This window comes from Strix uralensis, chromosome 1 (assembly GCF_047716275.1).
Source record: "Strix uralensis isolate ZFMK-TIS-50842 chromosome 1, bStrUra1, whole genome shotgun sequence".
Classification (NCBI taxonomy): Eukaryota; Metazoa; Chordata; class Aves; order Strigiformes; family Strigidae; genus Strix; species Strix uralensis.
The window spans coordinates 107,343,102-107,365,099 of NC_133972.1; the positions used below are offsets into that span (position 1 = coordinate 107,343,102).

The 21,998-nt window shown below is 37.6% G+C and overlaps 1 protein-coding gene across 1 annotated transcript in view; it reads right to left on the reverse strand.

Annotated features, from left to right (window-relative positions):
* LOC141946479 (dynein axonemal heavy chain 5-like) overlaps nucleotides 1-21,998 on the reverse strand; it is a 166,861-nt gene that overhangs the window by 50,943 nt on the left and 93,920 nt on the right. The window contains exons 56-62 of the mRNA XM_074876324.1: nucleotides 20,468-21,132; nucleotides 18,973-19,253; nucleotides 18,404-18,619; nucleotides 15,593-15,760; nucleotides 8,265-8,483; nucleotides 6,001-6,177; nucleotides 1,699-1,893 (exon numbers count right to left, since the gene is read on the reverse strand). Coding sequence (XP_074732425.1) covers nucleotides 1,699-1,893; nucleotides 6,001-6,177; nucleotides 8,265-8,483; nucleotides 15,593-15,760; nucleotides 18,404-18,619; nucleotides 18,973-19,253; nucleotides 20,468-21,132 — 1,921 coding nt within the window. The remainder of the gene's footprint in view (nucleotides 1-1,698; nucleotides 1,894-6,000; nucleotides 6,178-8,264; nucleotides 8,484-15,592; nucleotides 15,761-18,403; nucleotides 18,620-18,972; nucleotides 19,254-20,467; nucleotides 21,133-21,998) is intronic.

Consider the following 21,998-nt stretch of genomic DNA (forward strand, 5'->3'; position numbering starts at 1 on the left):
CTGGTAGACATTTTTCTCTGGCTCATCAGTCAAATGTCATCATCACTTATAGTGTATGAGTAGTGGAGAAAAAGGAAATGATATTTTAACCTACATCTCCCAGTCCCTGCTTTGGTGAGCATGTGGTATAAGATCCTTACGCAATTACTGGACCAGAGAATGGAACCTGTGTGTTCGCAGTCCCCTCCTGCAAGCTGCATGCCGGCACATGATGAGAGCAGCCACCTAGACATACAGAGTCAGTGCCACTTAAGGGAGGGAACTGAAGTTGCAGCTTGGAGGACACTTTAAAATTACTGGGGAAAAGGCTACAGCATGGTGGAAAAATTCAGTGTAGGTCCCTAACTGAAGGAGATTCACTGTTGCCACTCCTGAGCTCAGCTTGGCAGCTCTCTGAAATCCTGAGTAGGAAATGAAAGTCGCAAAGAGGGTGGAATATGAGATACATCCTTCTCTCTATTGTTTCCTGTTGGTTATTCACACTAGCATTTCTTGATCCAATTTTTGGGGACTAAAGAGTAATTTAGAGGAAGCCATGTTATCTACTGTAAAACAGTAGATTTCACACAGTCACAAAATGACTAAATTCTTCTGTGAATACAACTCATGTTTCTAGCTGTGTTTTTACAGCATTTTTTGAGCATGTTCATCTTACCAGAAACTGGATTTGGTGTGGGATTGAATGTTGGGCCTTTCTTAACAGTGCTAGGAAATACAGATCTAGCTCAAGCTCTAGATGGTTAAGAATTCAGCTGATGACATCACCATTATGTCATCAGCTGTCTGGATGTCACTATCCTTACCTTCATTCTCAGTTTCTTTTTCTTATCCATCACTCTCATTTTGAGTGAAGATAGTATAACATGGTATTCATGTGATAATGTACAGTTGTAGGACAGACTTGATTTATTAACAACTAACTCTTTAGTATCATGCTCGATCTGGCCTGAAAATTTATCATGTGTTTAGAACTTTACCATAACCCATCTTATCCTTATTGATGTAACAAAGCATGCAAGGTAGGCTGATTAGAAGGGGAAAAAAAAAAAAAAGTTTTGAATTAAATAGAAGACCCAGATCCCAAATAGGATGCACTCCTAGATAGAAAGTGAGAAGGGTGGATAAATTAAGAAATACATAAAGCAATAAGTATTTTTATCACATGCATTTAACCATCAAGATGCAGTCTAAATTTGGGCTTTGTGTTTGATATGCCTCAAAGATCACTAGATTTCCCTTCTACCTCAGACCATCCTTCTTTTTCCAATTCTTCCCTTTTTCCTTTCCCCATTTTGCTCTTAAAATGCTTACCCTAAACTGTTATTGCCATACAGCACCAACTGCCTGATCCTGTCTGGTCATAATTTTGTAAGTCATTTACTTCCTTCTATGTTCCTCTTTCTCTATGACAAGTAATTAAAAGATTCATCATAAAAATAGATATGGGATAACATATAATTCCAATTTTCTCTTGAAACTGTCTTTCTGGGAGATGACAAAGCAGTACAAGCTATTTCATCCTGATATTGACAGGTCACAGGTTTTGCGTCAGTCTTGTTTTAACTTCTGCTTAACTGCACACAATGAACATCAGATTTAAATGACACATGGCTAAAGTATGATGACAAAAAAAGAGTCTGCACAGCTAACTATGATGTGAAATGACACACACATAAAAATATTAAATTAACTATTTACCTGGAGTCCATTATTCTTTTCCTTATTTTTAATCCAAATCTTTCCTTGACCTTGTGGATCAATCAGCAAAGGATATCTAGATGCTTTTGTGACAATGATGCCATTCTGAATTGAAAGGTCATCGTTCGGAAGACCCTGGAGGTTCCATTCACCCACTGTAGCATTGTCAACAAGCATACCAGTAAGGTTCAGGTCCTAATAGAAAATATGCGATTACAAAATTAGTACCAGTCAGAGTAGTTACACTAAAATGTTTGATGGAAGGTTTTTCTTCTTATTCTGATCATAATGCATGATAGAATGTATTTGGTAGTTATTGATTATTGTTTTCTTTCTTTAAAGTTCAGTGTTTGAATCATTGAGGTTGGGCAATAATGAAAGTGAATCTTGTTGAGGCTTTGACATCCATCAAAGAGTGCTGGAGAAACTCTGAAACCATTTCAATATCTAATGGCAAGCTGATTTTGGTATTGGCAAACTCTTTTCTTGATAGCTCAAGAGAAAAGGTTGTCTTGGTCACAGGAGTTTACTCCTGCTGTAAAGTTGTAAAGTGCCCTCCAAGTATGTATATGAACACAGAATAGCTTGTGGGAGACTCAGAGAAGAGATGTGCTATGGATCAATAACCATGAACAATCATGGAAAGTTGTTGCTGCTATGGTCAGAACTCTTCCCACTTCGTATATTCACCCAAAGTTTGATTTGCACACATTGACTAACTTGCTTTATTTTATTCACTATGAACAGTGACTGGCCTCCCAAGAATGTGTGTGTGAAGAAAACAGTCCTTAAAATCACAAACCAAGTGCTCCAAATTAGAGAAGTAGCTTAATAATTATCTGAGTTTAAAAAGAATAAAACTGAAGGGCTTTTTTATTTGCTCCTTATATTTTTCACTCAAGAATTCCTATTTGTAAGCTTTCTCTACAAATGTTTAAAAAGAAAGAAAAAGCCTGCGACTCCTGCAAAAATTATGTAATTCAGCATCTGAAGCCTAAAGCAAAATTTTAAATACTGTGAGACTTGTGATACAATCACGATCGTGATACCTGTGGTTGCAAGACTCAAAAGCTTTTTTACCCCTTTGATTTTTTTACTACCCTGATTATTTAAGAATCTGAATGAAGAAACAAAAACCATTCTCAGAAGACAGAGAAACTCTAAGAATCCAGTTTCCATTTGTGAAAAAGACAGTCGATCATTTAATAGCCAACATCTTCAGCAATTGGAACCTAAAACCATATTTAGCTCCTTAAGCAGATGAGTAGGATCTAAACAGATTTGAATTTTTTTGTACTGCAGCAGGAAATATCAGTCACTCTGCAACTCTGAAACTTAGCTAATTTAAGTGCCTAACTACACAGATAGATAGCTAATTTTAAACAGCTCTCTCTAAATTGTTATGCCTAAATGACTCATACACCCACAGCCAGTTAGTCTGTGACAAAGTAAGGCAGATGTCAAGCCTTTTGCTTGAACTGCAAAGCTGCTTTCTTTCCTGTGGTGTGAAGTATCAAGAGAAGACCATATGCTGCCTTTTGTGAGCACTTAATTCACTGGAAAAAATTAAAACTCTCTTCCATACACTATCATTGAAATCATAATCCTGTCTTTAACAGCAACTATCTAACCAGAATGGTAATTAATTATGGCATTCTGTATCTAACCTGTCCATATGGAAAACAAAAAGCAACACAGAAACAAACAAAAATTTTGAAGGATGCAGCTGAGTAGTAATGTGGTCAGAACATCTTCATAGAGGCAGAATTTTAGTTCTTTGTGTCTCATTTTCTAAGGACATTATACATCCAAGTTCTTATCCTTAAACGGTAAGAGTCTTGACAGATATTCCCCAAGGTAAGTAGCTTTTTAGAACATTTTGTACACTGAATTTGAGAAAGAGCTTTCCTGGGATGAATATATGTAGGATAATTCCCATACCACACTGGTAAAGAATCTTGCCTGAGACTGCACTGCTACTGATACTTTATTAATAAATCCATCTTGGCCTTACATACTACTTATCATCAGGAGCTCTCAGAGAGCTTTGCTGGGCAAGTCAGAATCATTCATCTTTGTAAGTCATAGCATAAATTGGGCTGACCTATGAGATTCACTCTGTCAGGTCAAGGTTAATCACTGTTACAAGAAGCATTATGCATGACCTGACGTAAAAAAAAAAAAAAAAAAAGATTCACAAGTAACTTCTATGAGATGAACAGCATGACAAACCCCTCATGGCAAAGAGGTCTCCCTAATATAGGCTTTAAGAGTCAAATCCCCGAAGAACCTGAAAAGAAGATGCAGCAGGGATACTAATCCACCTTCAACTGCTTCACAATGATACAGCCACGGCTGCACACAGGTTGCTCACTTGCTCCCAACAGTTTCCAGCAGCACCTGCTCTGTCAAAAGCTTTGACAGCTGAGGACAGGAGCCATTTGAGCTTAATGATTCCACTCCTGTACTGAGAGTAAGAGACTCCCTGAACTACTTCTCTAACCTTTACTGCTGGAGAAAATGTATGCAGGTATTCACAAAAGCAAGTAGAAGGCAACATGGACATATTACTCAGAAAGACAGTTTTGATTATTATGGCCTAAATTCTGCCTTCAGCATGAATATGTCTTCCAGGTGCAAGGAAGAATATTAGACAGACCTCCTAAAAGTCATGGAATAGGAACAAGGCTGCTGCTGGCCACAAGCAAAGCCTGTGCACCAGAACAGCTGCCAGGTCCGGCACTCCTGAGGCAGATAGTGGTAAAAGGAGAGAACAAGATTCATGTAAAGGAACCTGCCCTGTATCGTAGTCCCAGCATGCAGATTGCTCACTTTAAGAAAGGTAGTATATGATGTGGCAGGGAATTGAAGCTGCATGATGGGATCCCAGCTCTGCTGCATTTTAGGCCACGTCTACCCACACAGATTAGGCCAACTGAGGAGAAGCTGTAATGTCAGACTCACTAAGAACAGCCTCACTGGTGACAAATATTCATCGATGTAAAAGCTTAGACTGGAGTAAGCTGAAGTGGTGTAAATCAAGCTTTAAAAAATCCAGGTTTTGTTTAATTTATTCATTTCAACAAGATACTTCAGATTAAACTACATTAAATGGTGTGGGTACACAGCAGTGGGTATGACAGGAGGGTATTAACTGATAATACATGGAGGTGCAGAGGTGATATTTCCTGGTTCAAAATGTGCAATGGTTTTTTCTATAATTGTGTGTAAGTATTTTTATGTCAATCAAGAATTAATCAAGCTACACTAAGAATAAAAGTGTGAAGCTTTAAAAAGGAAAAACTGTTTAGCTCCATTTTAAAGATATTTACTAGCAAATCTAGATTATTAAAGTGTTGTATTTAAGTAATCCTAAATTTTTATTCCTAGACTAGATTGTTGTGTTCAAAATTTAATATATTAAGAACAGTAGGTTAAAGAATTTATGATGTAATACATCAGAAATACAAAATATATGAAAACCCTCTCATTCAAACTCTTTTATATTCTAGATTTACAGTTCAGAGTGAAAAGTGGCTGTCTAGAGAGAGAGAGCAGATTTTTAGTGGCAGCACATGATAGGTGGTAAAAGTGGAAACAGGGTATCTTGCTGGGTCCCTGGAAGTTGGTTGGGGCATAACTTCCACTCAATCCAGATGCCACAGACCAATCTCCTTGGGGCCTAACTTGGGAGCTGCTGCTTCAAAGGCTGCCTGGAAAACTATAGGGGCACAGCAATACCAGAGGTGGGGTGGTATTCTCAAACACATATTCACAAGTTACTGTTGAGGGAGACAGTTACAACTGGTGTTTTCTTCAATATATGTATTTTCGACTTTCAGTAAATGCTAGATGTGACTGATTTGCTTGACTTTATGACTGAAATTATGGACACAACATTGTATTTGCAAAAAAAATCAGCTGTGGAGGAAAACTGAGACTACCTGATGGAACATTCTACGATAAGGTAAATCTGTTTTAAGCTGGTAAATTTTACTTTGTTTCCCACATTATACAATTTCCTCCCAGGGCAGCTGACCTCAGACAGCATCTCTATCAGATTCGCCAGATTGATGGCCTTATATACCGATCCTGTAATGCATGACAGTATAAAGAGGATCTTAAAACATATTGTTTTAGATGCTCAGTTGTCAACTGTTCAGATTTTATTTAATAAAATTTGATGGAATGTGACAGCCTGTATATAATCTTCCAATTATGTACTTTTCTGGAACAGAATGCTCTGCACATTGTTTCTCTGCAAGGCAAAGAGCAAGGTCAGGACAGAGCGTGAACACTTACATTACTGTATGGAATCTTGCTGTTGTCCATCTCTTTCTTCCACAATTGGAGCAGCAAATTCCTGTACTCCTGATTGAAAGGTCCAGAGTAAGAGAGAAATCCAGTGGCCAGAAGAACATTCCCCACTAAATTAATAATTTGATTTTGAAAGCTTTTGCTGCTTGCTGTCCAGCGAAGCTGTATGTAAAATATTTCAAAGAAGTTAGTTTAAGCAGGTAGAAAACTAACATGAAGATCTAACTTAAGAATTTACCTCTTTCTGGTAAATAATTGTTCTTTGAACCAGGAGTAATTTTGGCTTTAAATCATTCTTCTCAGAAGTAAAAGTTTGCTTGGAAGAGATGGCAACAGCCTGACTAAGTGGAGAAAAAGCATCTTTTCCAACAAGCTGGCCAAACTGGTAAGAGCTTTAAAGGTGGAACAAAGTGGGAGGAAGAGGATGACCAGCAATCATATGAACAAGTGGTGGACCAGGTTGGCAAAAAAAATGTGTGGGGTGATATAAACAGTAGGGACCTTGTAATCAACAAAACGGGGCTAATGGAGGACCACCCCTAGCATATCCACATAAACAAAGAAGTGCCTACCAGACAGAATGATGGGGATAGCTTTCATGCTGTTTCTGGGAAATTAGCACAGCTGGGCTGAAGTGCTTGTACACTAATGTGCACAGCATGGAGAACAAATGAGGAATTAGAGGTCTGCATGCGGTTGCAGAGTCATGATGTCATGGGGATCATGGGGACATGGTGGGAAGGCTTCCTCAACTGGAGTGCTACAACAGGTGTATACAGGCTTGTTAGGAAAGACGGGCTGGGAAGGTGAGAAAGGGAGTTGTCTTTCATGTGAGAGAGCAGCAGAAATGCATGGAGTTCTGCATCTGAGACTCTGGGATAGACACTGAACCAGTTGAGGGCTTACTGGTTAGGATTAGAGGGCAGACCAACATGGCTGATATTGTGTGTGTGTGTTAGAGACAACGTGATTAGCAAGTAGATATGGTCTTTTTCAGACAATGGGAAAAAACCTTGCATTCACAGGACCTGGTCTACATGGGGGACTTTAACCACTCTGATATCTTCTGCAGGGACAACACAGCAAGACACAAGCAATCCAGGAGATTTTAAGGAGTGCACTGACAAAAAATTCTCAACACAAGTAACTGAGGATCTAATGAGGGAAGGCAGTTTGCTGAACCTCAGACTTGCAAACAAGAAAGAACTGGTCAGGGATGTAAATGTCAGGGGCAGCCTTGGCTGAGAAAATAGATATTGTTTAGCCTTGAAAACTGACAGTGCCGGGGCAATTTTATCAATGTGTACAAATACCTCATGGGATGGTGTAAAGAAGACAGTGACAGACTCTTTTCAGTGGTACCCAGCAAAAGGACAAGGGGCAATGGGCACAAATTGAAATACAAGAAATTCCAATTAAACACACAAAAAACCTTTTTTACAGTGAGAGTGGTCAAGGACTGGAATAGGTTGCCAAGAGAGGTTGTAGAGTCTCCATCTTTGGAGATATTCTGAATATTCAAATGGACAATGCCCTGAGCAACCTGCTCTATTTGACCTTGCTTTGAGCAGAGGGGGCTCAGTTAATTCCTGGCTTCACAGGATGCAATGGCTGAAGTCAAAGCTCTCATCAATTTTGACTCTGTGTGAAATCAACCAAGGAATTATCAAAGCAAATAATCAGACAAGAAAAAAAAGAGTATCCTGCTTCCTCAGGAAACCTTCAGACTGAAGTCAGAAAAATCTGCATAGGAAAGGTAAATTTCAAGCTCAGTGTAGAGGATAACGATTAGCCCGTAATTCTGTGAAAAGCTCCAGTAGAAATCTGAACTTCAAATATAATTCAGGAAATTAGTCAAGCTCTAAATTCCTGTTCTTGTATACTTGGTTAGAAAAAGAGAGTAATCCTTCTTATAAATATATTAGGGCAATTATTTAGGTTAAGCCTAATTCCTCTTCTTATTAAAGCTAAAAGGAATTTGGCTCCTTGGCTTTAAACTTTAATTTTATCCAAATACGAACCATATGATATGACATAAATCTTCATACAGAAGAATTAAGTTAACATAAGAAATTGCTTTACTTTGTTAGATACATTAAATTCAATCAAAAAACATAACTGAAAGTGACATATGATATCGTGATGTCACCATGCCTTGAATTTCTTGAGCACTACTAACGATCATTATGGAGTATTCTCAAAACTGAGCACCTACTTTGCACTGGAAACCTACTCATATGTGCTAGTACCTTTTCTCCACCTAATCCTTCAATCAGAGCTGTGGCATTGTTCATCTTCCTTCTGCATGCCTCAGCATCATCAAGTAAGGCCTGTTTCTCTTTCATAGCAGAATCATACATGGCTTGTACTTGATCCAGTTCCATTTGCTTCTCATCCAGCTGAATTTGTGCATTATTCAGTTCCGTTTGGGCAGCTGCAAGTCTTCCTTCTTGCAAGGCTAAATTTGCCTATAAACATTTAAAAGTAAAGAGTGGTTAATACCTATTATTTGGCAAGTGTAAATGACATTCATTTAATGGCACATATTGGGTACTTTTAAAAATAATATATATTTAAGATTACAGCAGTTTTTTTCCTTTTTTACTTTTTAACCAGAAACTGTAACACAAGCATAACATTGAAGTTATTCAACGCAATCTTAAAATGTTTTAATAATATTTTCAGAATAACCTATTGATCACACAATGATCAATGATTTGAAATCACAATACACTTGAAATAGCTGTATACTAGATATATGAGGCGACTCATACAATGTTTTCTGTAATATATTCTCAGTGCAAAAGAAAATTAAGATTGTCCTCATGGATTATAAAATAATAATAATGATAATGGAAACTACTCTTCTCTTTTCCCATCAATTACTTCTACAATAAAAATATAGCAAACGCATTTTTTCCTCTCCTGGAAACTAAAATTCTAGAGACTTTTCTCACATCTCTATATAAATTTGAATGGCGAGTTGCCAGTCATTTAAATGTGGCCTCTTAACTTGTATATTCCTAACAGAGAAAAAAGAAGTATTCTATGAATTCAGAATGTGTTTCCAAGTATATGTTTGCAAAGAATTAGAGACTGACAGAGTTCTTATGAAATTCACACTTATAGATAAAGGTTGCTTCCATTTACCCTGAAAATTTAAAACACTTGTTTAAATACCATGTATAATTTCTATTTTTTCTGCTATAAGAGTTATGAAGATGGAAACCAAGAATCTGTAAAAACTGTTTTATTACAAATATGAAATTTGACACTTATATTACGTCACACCAGAAGACTAACAGTACAAGGAATCTCTGGGATGACTCTTGGTAAACACTATAACCATGGCTTGCATTTTTAAGTTAGGTCTTGACTAAAAATATAGATATAATTCTTATCAAAATATGCTAAAATCAGCAAATTCTTCTTGCTTTGCATAGGAAAAAAAAAAGAGAGAGGAGGCAAGATCATTTTTTGAAATCTAAGCATGATAAAAACTACAGCATGAAGTCTGGTGGATTTCAAATGGCAGGTCTCTGAGCAGGGAATCAGAGAAGCATATATGTACTAATCAACAAAGTAGTACTGGTTTATGAGTTACACATCTAGAGAATAGCACTGTCATCAAAAAATTTGTTTACTGTAGCCACTTTGTCTATTGACAGATCCTAGAGATAAACAAATATTTTATAATGGAGATAAGCCAGCAAAATGGATGCTCATAAAATCTGCATCATGTAGGAATACTGAAATATTTTTATTCCGCTGTTTATCAAAGAGCACATTAAACAGCATCTCCTAGAGATAAACGCTGTTAAATCAATGAGTCTTGTTAAGACCCAGCTAAGTAGATTTCAGAACCAATGCTGTTATTTTTTAGTGAATCTTGGACTATCGGGAAAAGTTTAAACAGTAAAGGAGTAGGTGATGAAGTGTTACTTTGTCACGCACCAAGGAAGAGGTGGGGAGGGCGAGGTAAGAGAGAGAAAGACAGTGCCAGGCTCTTTCTGGATCTTAATAACAAAGTCCCAACAAAAAATGTATTAATAAGATAACTGCTTTAAAAAGAATAAGAAGAGGAACATAGATAGTAAGTCTTACATCCCTTCAGATGCTGGGCACCCCACATTCATGCAGCGTCAGACAGAGGCTGGATAGAATCATAGAATCATAGAACACCAGGTTGGAAGGGACCTCAAGGATCATCTGGTTCAACCTTTCTTGGCAAAAGAAAGATGGGATAGATTTTTCCATGGCACGCTGCACAAAGCAGATCTTGTCCGTGGAGTGAAAACTCTCTCTTTTGGTCATTCAAGTTAGTATAAGTTCCTCTTATTAGTCTGTCTTGTTAAAGTAGTTACCTTATTTGTTGCTAGGCCTTTCTTACTGAGATCCAGAAAGAGCCCTGCACCAGCCCTCTTTCTCCTACCTCACCACTGCCCCCCCTTCCCCTGTGCAGAGTATCCTCCTATCCTTAAACTCTGTGAGGGCTAAAAATGGGAGCAAAACAAAGCTATGACATATTGTTTCACCCCCAGACGACAAATAGTGAGGTTACACAGGGAACAAGATCCTTGGAGAGTTCCCAGAACAGCTGGAACAACAAAGAACTTACACCTGTCTGTGTGGGTTCATATTTCACCTTGACATTTATCACAGTAGCATGTGAACCTCAATGAAAAAGGATGGCCATGTGAATGCCCAATACATATGAGCAATGATGCCTTGTAAATATGAAAAACAGACCTCTGTGCAATAAACTACCCAGAAAAGTGCAAAAGACTGATCTTAAAAGCTCTTGAAACACTACCAGGTTGCAGACGTAGGGATAACAAAAAAATATTTCAGATGAGTACAAAATAAAAATGTACTGTATTCTAACATGAAAATATCCAAAATTATTTACACAAGACTTTATGGGATCTCTAGAAGATGACTTATAATAAGAAATTATCTTACAGGTGATTCTGTGAAAATTTAATCAAAATTGTCAGCCAATTTTAGGGTAATCATAACAAATTAATAATAAATTTTGGTATTAGTTTGATTTGTAGGCTGCTTAATCATATGTGATGAATAATGGCTGGTTGCACAAGAATGACTGCTAACATACCAGGATGACCAACCTATGTGATTCCCAAAGGCAGAAAGTCTACTTGTTTCAGATTACCCTATGAAATCATCACTATTTGCTCTCTCTCTGTCTTTCTTTCCAACACCATTTTTCAGAATTACATGGGTACAAACATGGCTTTTGTATTGGCATCACTGGCAGGTTGGCTGGCAGCTTCCTGTGCAGAGCTTTGCCATGAGAGCAGGAGGCTAGTTCTGCTGCCAAGGAGAACCTTCCTTCTACACAAGAAGACTATTACAGTTACAAAGATTTCCAGCCAATTACAGTCGGGAAGGAAATGTGTCTCCCAACCACAAAGAACCACTGTGGCCTTTCTAATTTTAGTGGCATTGCTATGTGAACAAGCTTCACACCCTTCATTTCATCCCTCTGAGTCACGCAGCAAAGCAAGGATTCACAATTTGTTCCAGTTGGATGCAATATGAAAGCTTGAATAAATGGATTTTATGTGAATGAATCATGAGGATTCAAGACATGAGATCCACACCCTTATCTGCACTTCCAGAGAGGGGCGACTACACTAGAACATGACCAGGCTTGCATGAGAGCAGCAGCTGCAGCCTTTTCTTGCCTTTGGAATTGTGGGGAACCACATGGACAATCCTCTCCAGCCAGTGCCTCTACCTCCTCTCTGCATCTGTCTGCATGGGGTAAGTACAGAGATAGTACCTGTGCCAACAGACTAAATTGTTAAGCAGCTTTTTTGCCTTCTTCCGAGATGCCCTCAGAGAAGACTTCATAGCAGGTGGTGAGATGACCCTGCCCCTTTTAACCTTCTAGCATTCCACATAAAACCAGGACAAATAAACATGTAATTACGGTCCACAGCTATACAGTTAAATTAAACATGCCCAAGGACCTTTCTCTGGCACTGAGGTTAACTAGTGTAAAACAGCTCACATTAAGCTTTCCCAATCTCTAAAACAGTATGTCTGCATGCAAACAGCCTCATGGAAATGGTCCTTGCACCAAGCCAGTTCCAGAAGGTGCCCAGAGATTGCTGAGAAAATGCTTCTTAGCCAAGACCAAATTCACACTAGGGATCATTCTAACAATTTAACAGTGCAGATGATCACTTCCCAATGTCTAGAAAAATTCCCTAGTACACTTTAATTTATTAGCATTGACATAGCCATAAGTTTCTTGTTGATTCAATGCAAACTCAATTTTGCAAAGCACTGAGTACATCTGGCCCTGATCCAAGAAGGCATTTAAATAAAAATGTCTTCTCCAATAAAAAAACTCACACCCTCTAATGCTATCCCCTCTCTTGAATGAAATGCTGAGGCCAACCCCAGATCACTCTGAAGAGCAGCTCTTGCTCAGTAATGCAGAAAATGTTACTAGGAAAACCCACAAGAAAAAATGCAGCTGAAACCTTATAATTCGCCACAGGTGAAGATTTGGAGCTTTCCTAGCATCTCTCTTGTTTCAGGAAGTCTAGCTTTTCAAGTTCACTGTTCTTACAGTCCATTGAGCACTCACTACTGCTGGACCAGGCCAGAAGGCTTCTTGCACTTGAACACTGTCACTCTGCTCATGAGCCTCTGTGGATATGCCAGGTGACCACCTTTGTCGATTGCCTCAGACCTGTCCTGGGCACATGGCATCTGACTGACAATTCCTCATGGAAATGCAATCTCAAGCTGCTCTTGTCCCAGATCACTGCAGATTTTTCACATAGACACTCCATTAGTTTTGTATCAACTTTCTCAGAGCCTCAATATCATGATAAGTTTGGATTCATCGTTATTTAGGGAAACATTATAAGAGAGGTAAACACATACATAGGTTTTGCAGACATTCAGAAAACCCACTTTTTCACTTCAGCAATTTCAAAAAATTATACACCAATACCTATGTATACATATATAGATATGAACACATGCAAACATATCCATGCAGAGTGACATTAATGAAATCTTGGCCTCAATTTCTTTGCTTTCACTGACTATTCTTTGGGATTAAAACAACCTTTGAAAGACACAGAGATCATGCCTCTTATCTGCTTTTCGCAGCCTCTACTACCTACTGAAAGATTCTCCATTTTTTCCATTCAGTTACATCTCCTGACTTCAATCTGTTTTGATAGGTGATCTAATTCTCTCCTTCACCCCCCAGAGTATATGCTTTCCTTCCACAGTTATTGTGGGCCTTGAATTCAGACTTGAATGCTTGTTTTCCTGCCCAGTGGGCATCACCTTGACAAGGACACACTTATTTAAATGGACGACCATCAAATTTTGACACTCCTTGACGGTTACCTCTTCCTCAGGTGCATGATTTCCTCTTATTGCCTGATGTGGTTTTTAGTTCAGCATGGAGACAAGTGAAAGCAGAAAAGGCAATAAAGTCTCGTATTTAAAACTGAGTTTGACAGGGACAATCCTCAATATCAAAAGGAATTTATAAACTGTAGACAAACTTCCCTTGATCATCATAACAGCCTAAGGAGAACTTAATTAAAATCACTGGAGACATCTCTGAGGGAAATTATATTGCTATACACAGTATTTTAATTGAGGTTAACAGAATTCCAGCAAAAGCCAGGGCTTTTTCATTCTGCTGTTATATTCTTCAACTAATGGATAAATAGCAGACGGCGTTTCAGAATTATCAGATTAATCCAGCAGGCTTGTTTATTAGGTAACAAGCTAGAGAGGAACAGCTCATAGTCATGCTGAAGGTTTATAGGAAAGTAGCACACACGGTGACCACTGTATGATAAGCAACTACACAGCATTGTATTTGCAGGAAACATGTGGTTATACTTTCTGTGTTTGATTCTAACTAATGACCCTTAGGCTGTAGGACACATATCTAAATAATGTAGGCATCCATTTCTAGGAATGAGTTAATTTTTGCACACTATATTTACTAAAATATGAGTCACTATTAATTAGTTTTCACAAGTTGTCACATTTAAGATAAATGAGACACTGAGTCTCAGTTAAGATGCAATTTAAAAATATATTAGATGGATTTTGCAGGTGTTGAAGGGGATTTATCTCCTAGAACAGCAGTTAGGATAAAGCAGCTTGATTAATTCATTCAGTAAACCTGCTTTTAACACTGGATGATTTAGCCTGTGCTAGTACTTTACACAGTTTAATTGTACATTTATTTTCAATTATTTTCTTATCATCACTTCAGTGCTTCCTGCAATATTTCCTGCACACTCTAAACACTTCCTCCCTCTGTCATCTTCAGTTTTAAAATATTTGTGACTGTTCCTATACCTGACAATAGGTACCACTTTGCCAAGACACGCATGTTCATTTTTTTATCAGCTACAGTGTGACAAGAATGTAAATACTTGAATACAAAGTTAAATTTACATGTAATCTTAAGTCATATATATTCAAATAAAAACTGCCAGAGCACTTTTGCAGCTTTCAGAGTTGCATCTGCATATAAAGCCAGTATTTCCCCTAGGTCTTGTTCTCTTTTATAGCTCTCAATAGCCACATTTCAAATTCTGTTTTCATTAGGGAACATCCTATTATTTGAAAAGGGAATTGCTACTTATAGATCACAGAAATATAGTCTTCTATATCAGTTACCTGAATCAAAACTATCATGCTTTTGACGAATTTGAATCAGATCTGTCTAGATACACTAAAGGAATATGCCAAGAGGTTTGAATATACCATTGATACAGTGGCTTATACAATAGGAGACTGAACATAAGTACAGTGGAAGCATAACCGATTGAATGTATTTCTTCAGAAAAAGCCATAAAATCCCCTGTAGAAGCAACGATTATAAATCACTATATAAATATTCAAAGTCCTTTTTTTCAATATGCTCATAAATGAAATATTTCCAAGACAATAAAACTATCTGTAGGAATGCAGACAACACTAGCTGATCTCTTTCTACTGTAGTTCAATGTTACAACAGAATTCTATACCAGATGACTACTTACTTTATTATATATACACTCACATGTAGCATTTTGACACTCCAAAGTTTTCTTAGAGAGCTGAATTCCAGCTAAATCCATTAAAGAATACTTCTGTGCCAAGAATGATCTCTCCTCTCCCAGATGCTACCAAGACCACAATGAGTATGCTCCTTCCCAGGCCAGTAGGACTGAGTTTTCTTGAAACCATAGTGCCTGGCACCAAGTCCAAAAGCAGAGATAGTATCCGCATCTCCCACTTGCAGATAGTCAGGATCTATAAAGAACCTGTGCACTGAGGTTCCCATTGAAAACTGACTGTGTTCACACAAGTAATAACTGTAACACAGGGTAGCTGTGTAAGGGGAAAAAATTGCCAGGATATATTTAACTTTCCTGTGCTTGACTGCACAAGTGGATGTGAAAAAACAAGAATCTCTTGCAACTTGTGATCTTTCTTAGCCAAAATAACACAATATGTTTTCCACTCATCTACAGTCATCCCTCAGAAAAATAAAATGAGTAATATGAAATACCTTAAGAGGAAGAACTTCTTTATTAATACCATAGAAATAAGCCATTGCTTGTGTCCATGAGCAAAGACCTGCTACATTTCCACACACTTTTTTAGCAGTCTCAAGATTATAGTCCTCCATGTCCAAATAAGGCTCTAAAAGCTCCACAATTTCTCCTGTAATTGAGTCCTAGTCAATGGAAAGGAAAAATTATTTTTTAATGGATTTTAGAATAAATATGCTTCACAGAAACATTCTTCTTTTTAAAAACATGGTGCTACCACTTCTTGCAGAAGAAATGAACAAAACAACACTGTTGCCTTTCATTCTTATAAAGGACAGAATATTAGTTGTTTCTTGTGAACTCAAGTGAAAATAGCTCCTACTTCCATTGCAACACATTGACTGGAGTTTGCATTTAACATCCCTATTTGACCCATAATATTTACAGACATTACTTGTACTCATAGCTCCATGACAACTTAAGCTGATCTAAGTTATTGCTGCTACAGCACTGTACTTTCTTTTCTCTTCCCCTCAACCAGATGTTCTTGCCCCATCTTTAATGCTATCACCAATGCTCAGTGAGCTAGTTTGGAAGCTAATATGACAGAAATCTAAGTCCGCAAACTAGTGATTAGTTTTCTTCTAGGCTAGTCCTGTGAACAAGCTCACCATGATATCAGACAGGCACCAGTGTGAACACAGCTAAGGGAGTCAAACATGCAGTTTTAGGAAGAAAAAGGGTGAAACTGAAGGCACTGACTTCACTGAAGCTAACCCTTTTCCTTAACCGTAAAAACAATTTATCTGTTCACTTCATTATTCTAATCTCAGATTTTTCTCCCCCTTAACAATCTGATGAGAAAAGCCAGAACTTTGATGATGGTGGTTAATCTATAATTATGTAAGTGTCACACGAAAATGGAATTCATCTCCTTAAGCAATGTAGAGTAGAAGAGCTTATACAGGGTAACAATGGTTTCTTAACAATAGAGGCATTAAGAATCTTCCCTTCTTTTGGCAGTGTGTTAATTCCTTTCTTCTAATGCATCTAAAAATCATCCTCCATTCATACTGTCAAGTAACATACCCTTTTCCTGCTTTTCTGCATAGCAAAAAGGACTCTCTTGTACTTGTCTGATCCCTAGCTACTATAATAACAAAGACATTCATTATAGTATTCCTAAGATCATACATGGTGATGTTTTCACTATGAGCATTTGCTAAAATCTAAAATAGTGCTGGACAAACATTTTGTTTTTTCATTCTCCTACTCAAAGTTATGAACGAGCAAGCTGGCAAAGGTGAAGCAAAGACTAATCAGCAGTGACCTAAATCTCTGTTCAAGAGCTTGAAAAATGTCATGTCTTTCCTTCCTTAAAATGAATTTTAAACCCAATGAACTATTTCATCCACTAATCTTGCTTGCCTAGAAAAATTAGGAAAGAACAACAATCTCACATCCAAGTAAGCAGTGCAGTCTACTCAGAACTCCAGACATGATGAGCTTTCAATCTTAGAAAGTAGAAATGAGGCAGGAGGACAGCATGTGAAGTACCTCATCAGGGATAGAAGTAGTCTAGTGTTCTTCACCACATTCATCAGTATAGCTTCCTGCAAGAACTCAGTCTCACAGAGGTTGTTCTGACTTCTCTGAATAAAGTTAAATGTGATGCAAACTACCAGCAGGAACACATACACTATTAATAAGTGCCAAAACTGGAAGCCTCATTAGAGAGACACTTGAGTAAGCAGTGCATAATTAGTCTCCATTATCTTTAAACTCATTTCCTCTTTCTGTTTAGTGAAGATAGCACTTGGAAAAGTGACCAGATTGACAGCCCCAGGAAGAGACTGTCTACAGAGGTAGTGCAAGTTTCCACATGCTGCCTTGTCAGTATGGCTCACTGGGAGAAATGGCTCCTGGGGATTGTGAAAATCATGGTTTCAAGCCTCATCTGCACAACAAAAACACTACAGTAGCTTAAAAAAGGCATCAGCAAAATGCACAGCTGAAGCAGATTAAAAAATCAGTGTGCAAATGAAAGATTATGTTCTGCAACATTGCAGAAAACCCAGGTTTTGCCAAAACCTGCTTGGTTTTCTGAATTTTGAAGTTGGGTTATGATTCTGCCATTCCATATTCCAGCCTCAGTCTTTTTCTGGTCCAGCTACCTGTGACATCTTTCTTCTGTTCCCTGCAGAGAAATTTCCCTTGTCTCACAGTTCAGTGAATCTTACTGTAAATGGGACAAGTTTCTTTCCTGACAGAAATAAAAACCTGCATTTGCTTTTATTTTTCTTACAGTTGATACTAAGGTTCCCAGTTCATTCTGCATTTCACTGTTTTGTAGTGAAAGAACCCTGAAAATTCACAAACATCTCAGTATTTTTCCTGACAGGATGCTCATTTTCTTCTGTATTTCCTCCTAGTTCCCCACAAAACAATTCTGGAGATGGAGTTCTAGAGCACCTTATATGCAAACAGCACTGGAGATGGTGAGCCATTTGAAAAATCGTGAGCCCTTTTAAGGTAAATTCCTACTGAGAAGGAGGAACTGCCTGAAAAAAGATAACACTAAGTAAGCTTCTCAAGATTCGATCTAGTTCTTAGCATACTTGTGTCTGCCATCAAAACTGCGTGGCCCAAGAGAAAGATTACTGAAATAATGAACCATGAAAATGGAGAGGAATACAGTCACAAAGGTATCTACACTATAGGTACACAAAAGCCTCATCTGTTTCAAACTGCCTTTGAAGGTAGAAGGCATTTTTACATGATCTCTAAAGATAGTTATAGAAGTAATAGTGCCACTATTAACTTCTTACCTTCTGGAAAGTAAGCAACATGTTAAGAAATCCTGAATTATTCATTAGCTTCAGAGCCTCAGTCCACGATGGCTTCACACATGGCCGTTCTTGATCAGGTGTTACCGAGTCTATTTTTCTTTGGAATAAAAGTAGCACACAATCCATAATTCGCATTATCAAGTGAGGAGGTTTACCCAATTTGCGAACAGTTGCAATGTCAGAAGGTTTTATTGTCTGAAAAATTAAAAAATAAAATAATCCATTTATCTAGGCAATCACTTGACAGTAGAGAAAGATGGTTTTTGGGAGGACTGCATATGTAATGCAATTGCTGCAGTTTTGCAGGTCACTCAGAAGCAGTACTGCAGAAAGTCCTTAAAGGTAGTACCACTCAATGACTGCTTTATTACCTGACAGTAGAGGAGGTACTGCCCATCTTAATCCTCCACTGCCTCAGTTTTCAGGTTTTTCTCTACAAGGATTAACAGGTCAGTTCTAGTCCTTTCAATATCTTTTTTTTTTCAAGTCACAAGCACAAGCCATATTGTTACAAAAAATCATTAACTACATGCATGTTCAGTTCTGACCTGCAGGGCTGCCTCAGCTTCTTCTAATGCAGGTCTTGCAGCTTCAAGCTTCTCTTCTGCTGCTGCTTTATCAATGGCAATGTCATCCACAATGGCCTGAGCTTTGTCTTTTACCTTTTGCACCTGCATTTTCACCTTTTCAGCAGCTTGGGCTTTCATAGTTACTTCCAGTAAAACTTCATCAGCTTTTTTTGAAGCTACAACCAGATCTTTCTCCTTCATCACCAACTCTTTGGAGAGCTGATTTACTGAAACCTCAGCTTCCATCAGTTTTGCAAGACCTGTTGAACAAATTCCATTTTAGCAACAAGAAGAGCTATCGAGAGAAAAACCTCAGTGAAGCTACCTGGATAGTTAAAATAAGTCCTCAGATTCATATTTAGGAACCCTAGAGAGTGATCCCATGTGTTGAACACAAAACTTAAGCAGGGGAAATGTCCATTTGCTATTTAATTTTTCTTCTCTCTTTTTTTTTTAAATGGGTAAGAGTCTTCAGAATCTGTCACTTGATCACTTGTTTATATTCTTATATATGAGAGGGACACTAAATGTTAAACACACATATTGAAAAGCATTAGTATTTTGAATGGCACTCTTAAGAATTATGTGTGCAATTTTAGAAATCCACGAGACCATAAGTATTAGACTGTATTCTCTGTACAAAACAAAGAGGAGGAACCTGGCATCCTGAGCAATGCAAGTGAAAACACAAGGAGAGTAGGCTGAGCCTCTAAATTCAACATTACATGAAGGTCCAGATGAGATAGGGGTGAAAGAAACTAAAGATTTTTGAGCAATACAGTGCTCCAACATTTTAATCAAAAGATGAGAAAATCACCTAGAAAAGCTAGAAGTATCCTTATATATAAATGCATGCATCTAAATGTAAATGCATGATGTAAATCTTTCTAACACTCAAAAAAAAGCAAGTATGTTCCTTCCAGGCACCCAGCCACCCTCTACCTATGGAGATATGTGTACATAGCTCAGTTCTGCAATTGGCAACAGTTGAAGAAACAGTTTAAGTTCACATTCAGTTTCAGGAACTGTTTAATTGTTTACTGTGTATGACCGTGTGCAGTGCAGTATTTTGGAAATTTTACATTTGGCATATAACTGTTTCTTTAAAAGATTCTTCAGAGGCACTGAATCTGAACATTTACTTACCTTCCCTCAGATTTACTTGTAGCATGTTTAAATGTGAAAACTAGGATCTCAGTTGTTCCTTGGAATGCACACATGTCAAAGCAGAAGTTTCAGGTATTTTAACTGCTAACTAATACTATTTTCAAAACTCATCTGCAACATTCATAAAGTTCATTGAAACAAAATCTCTAGATATTTTGTAATCATACACAACAGTTGAAAACATATGAGTCTGCTTTCAAATGAAAGTGAGCTCACAATTTAAATCCATACTTCTACATTCTTTTACTCAGATTCTTCTCAACCTTTTAAAAACAAATAAACAAAAATCAAACAGATTTTACAGTACCTGTTCTCATGCGTTCAGACAAACTTCCAACATTGGCAAACTTCTCTTTGTAAATAGCTTTGTAGCCTCCAATGAAGGACAGGTAAGATTTTGGAGTCACAAATGTTCGTCGCCTATATCGTTCAAAGTATTCAACACATTTTTCAGCTACAATATCTTGAAATGTTCCCATGGTGTTAACAACACTCTGTTTCACTTCATCTGTGCACTCAATATGGTAGGAAACTAAGAAATGCTGTGCAACTGCTACAAGAGCATCTTTAGGCCAGCGCTGGAACCAGTCCATGGTACAGCCTGAAATCAGACCTGGAAATTTGAGAGCACGAGTTCTGAATTTTTCCCCAATGGGAGAAAAACAAAGAACCACATGCAGGTTATTACGAACTCGACTAAGAAAGTAGTTATAAAGATTTTCACCAGTGGGAGTACGCCTTGGGTACTCCTTCTTCATTGCCGGTATCAGGTCTTGTGTGATTTCACCAATTTCATCTCGTGCAAAAAGATTTGAGACTTCACCTGAAGCCAAAACATTGTTCATGTACTCAAGAAAAGATTCATCTCTGATTTCACTGTCTGTGAATATAAAGACAATGCCTTTTCCTTTTTGCCCAGCAGTGCGGTACAAGATTTTCAGATCATCCAAAAGGTTGTTGGTGGCATATGTTCTGGGATAGAAAAAGATTAAAGAAAGAGAGAAAAAAAATTACAAACCGTTTTAGGAGTTATCTATCATTTGGCACAGCTTCCTTAAGGCAAGAAAAAGTATACAGAAGAAATTAATACCATATCTCCTGGTTTCATTTTTTCAGGTTTTTTTCTTAAACATTTTCCCAAAGTGACCATAAATCATCGGAAAGGAGGTGAAATCAACAGAGTAACATGCTGGGAAAAAAGATGGTAAGAGCAATACTATGTCTAAGGTAATTATGATGCTGGTTTGCATCCCTACAGTTTGCAGATGTAAATTCTTTACTAGAACTGTAGGCTAATACAGCTGGATTAAGTTGTAGAGTAGGTTCTGATACCTGTAAGCATTCCATAAATACAGCTAGATTCTCTGTGGAATATATTGAGAACAGGTTAAAAGAAATCATTAAGAGACAAGAAAAACTGAAACTGAGTTTTTTATTGCTTTGTTTGGTTTAACTGAAATCAAGCCCCAGAAATTATGCTTGAACACTATCACTTGGGCTGATCAACTCTGCTGCAATTGGAGACCATGACTGGTTCTTTCATTACACCTCTTATTGCTGGTGCACACAAGTAAGATTCAGATGCAGTCCACACAAATTCAACCACAGATTTCAGATTATGTAATATAAAAAGAAGTAAAGTAAGGTCAATAAAATGGCAGATTTTGTCTGCTGTGTTCTTAGGCAATTAAAGCTAAAAATAGGAACCTCTTTTCTTTGAAACCAGTTTCTTATTTGCAAGAGTCTTTTCAAAGTCACAAGTAATACTTGCAATACACACATGACCCATTCTTCAGTATTTGAAAACATTATTTTTATATTAAATATGCCATACAAAA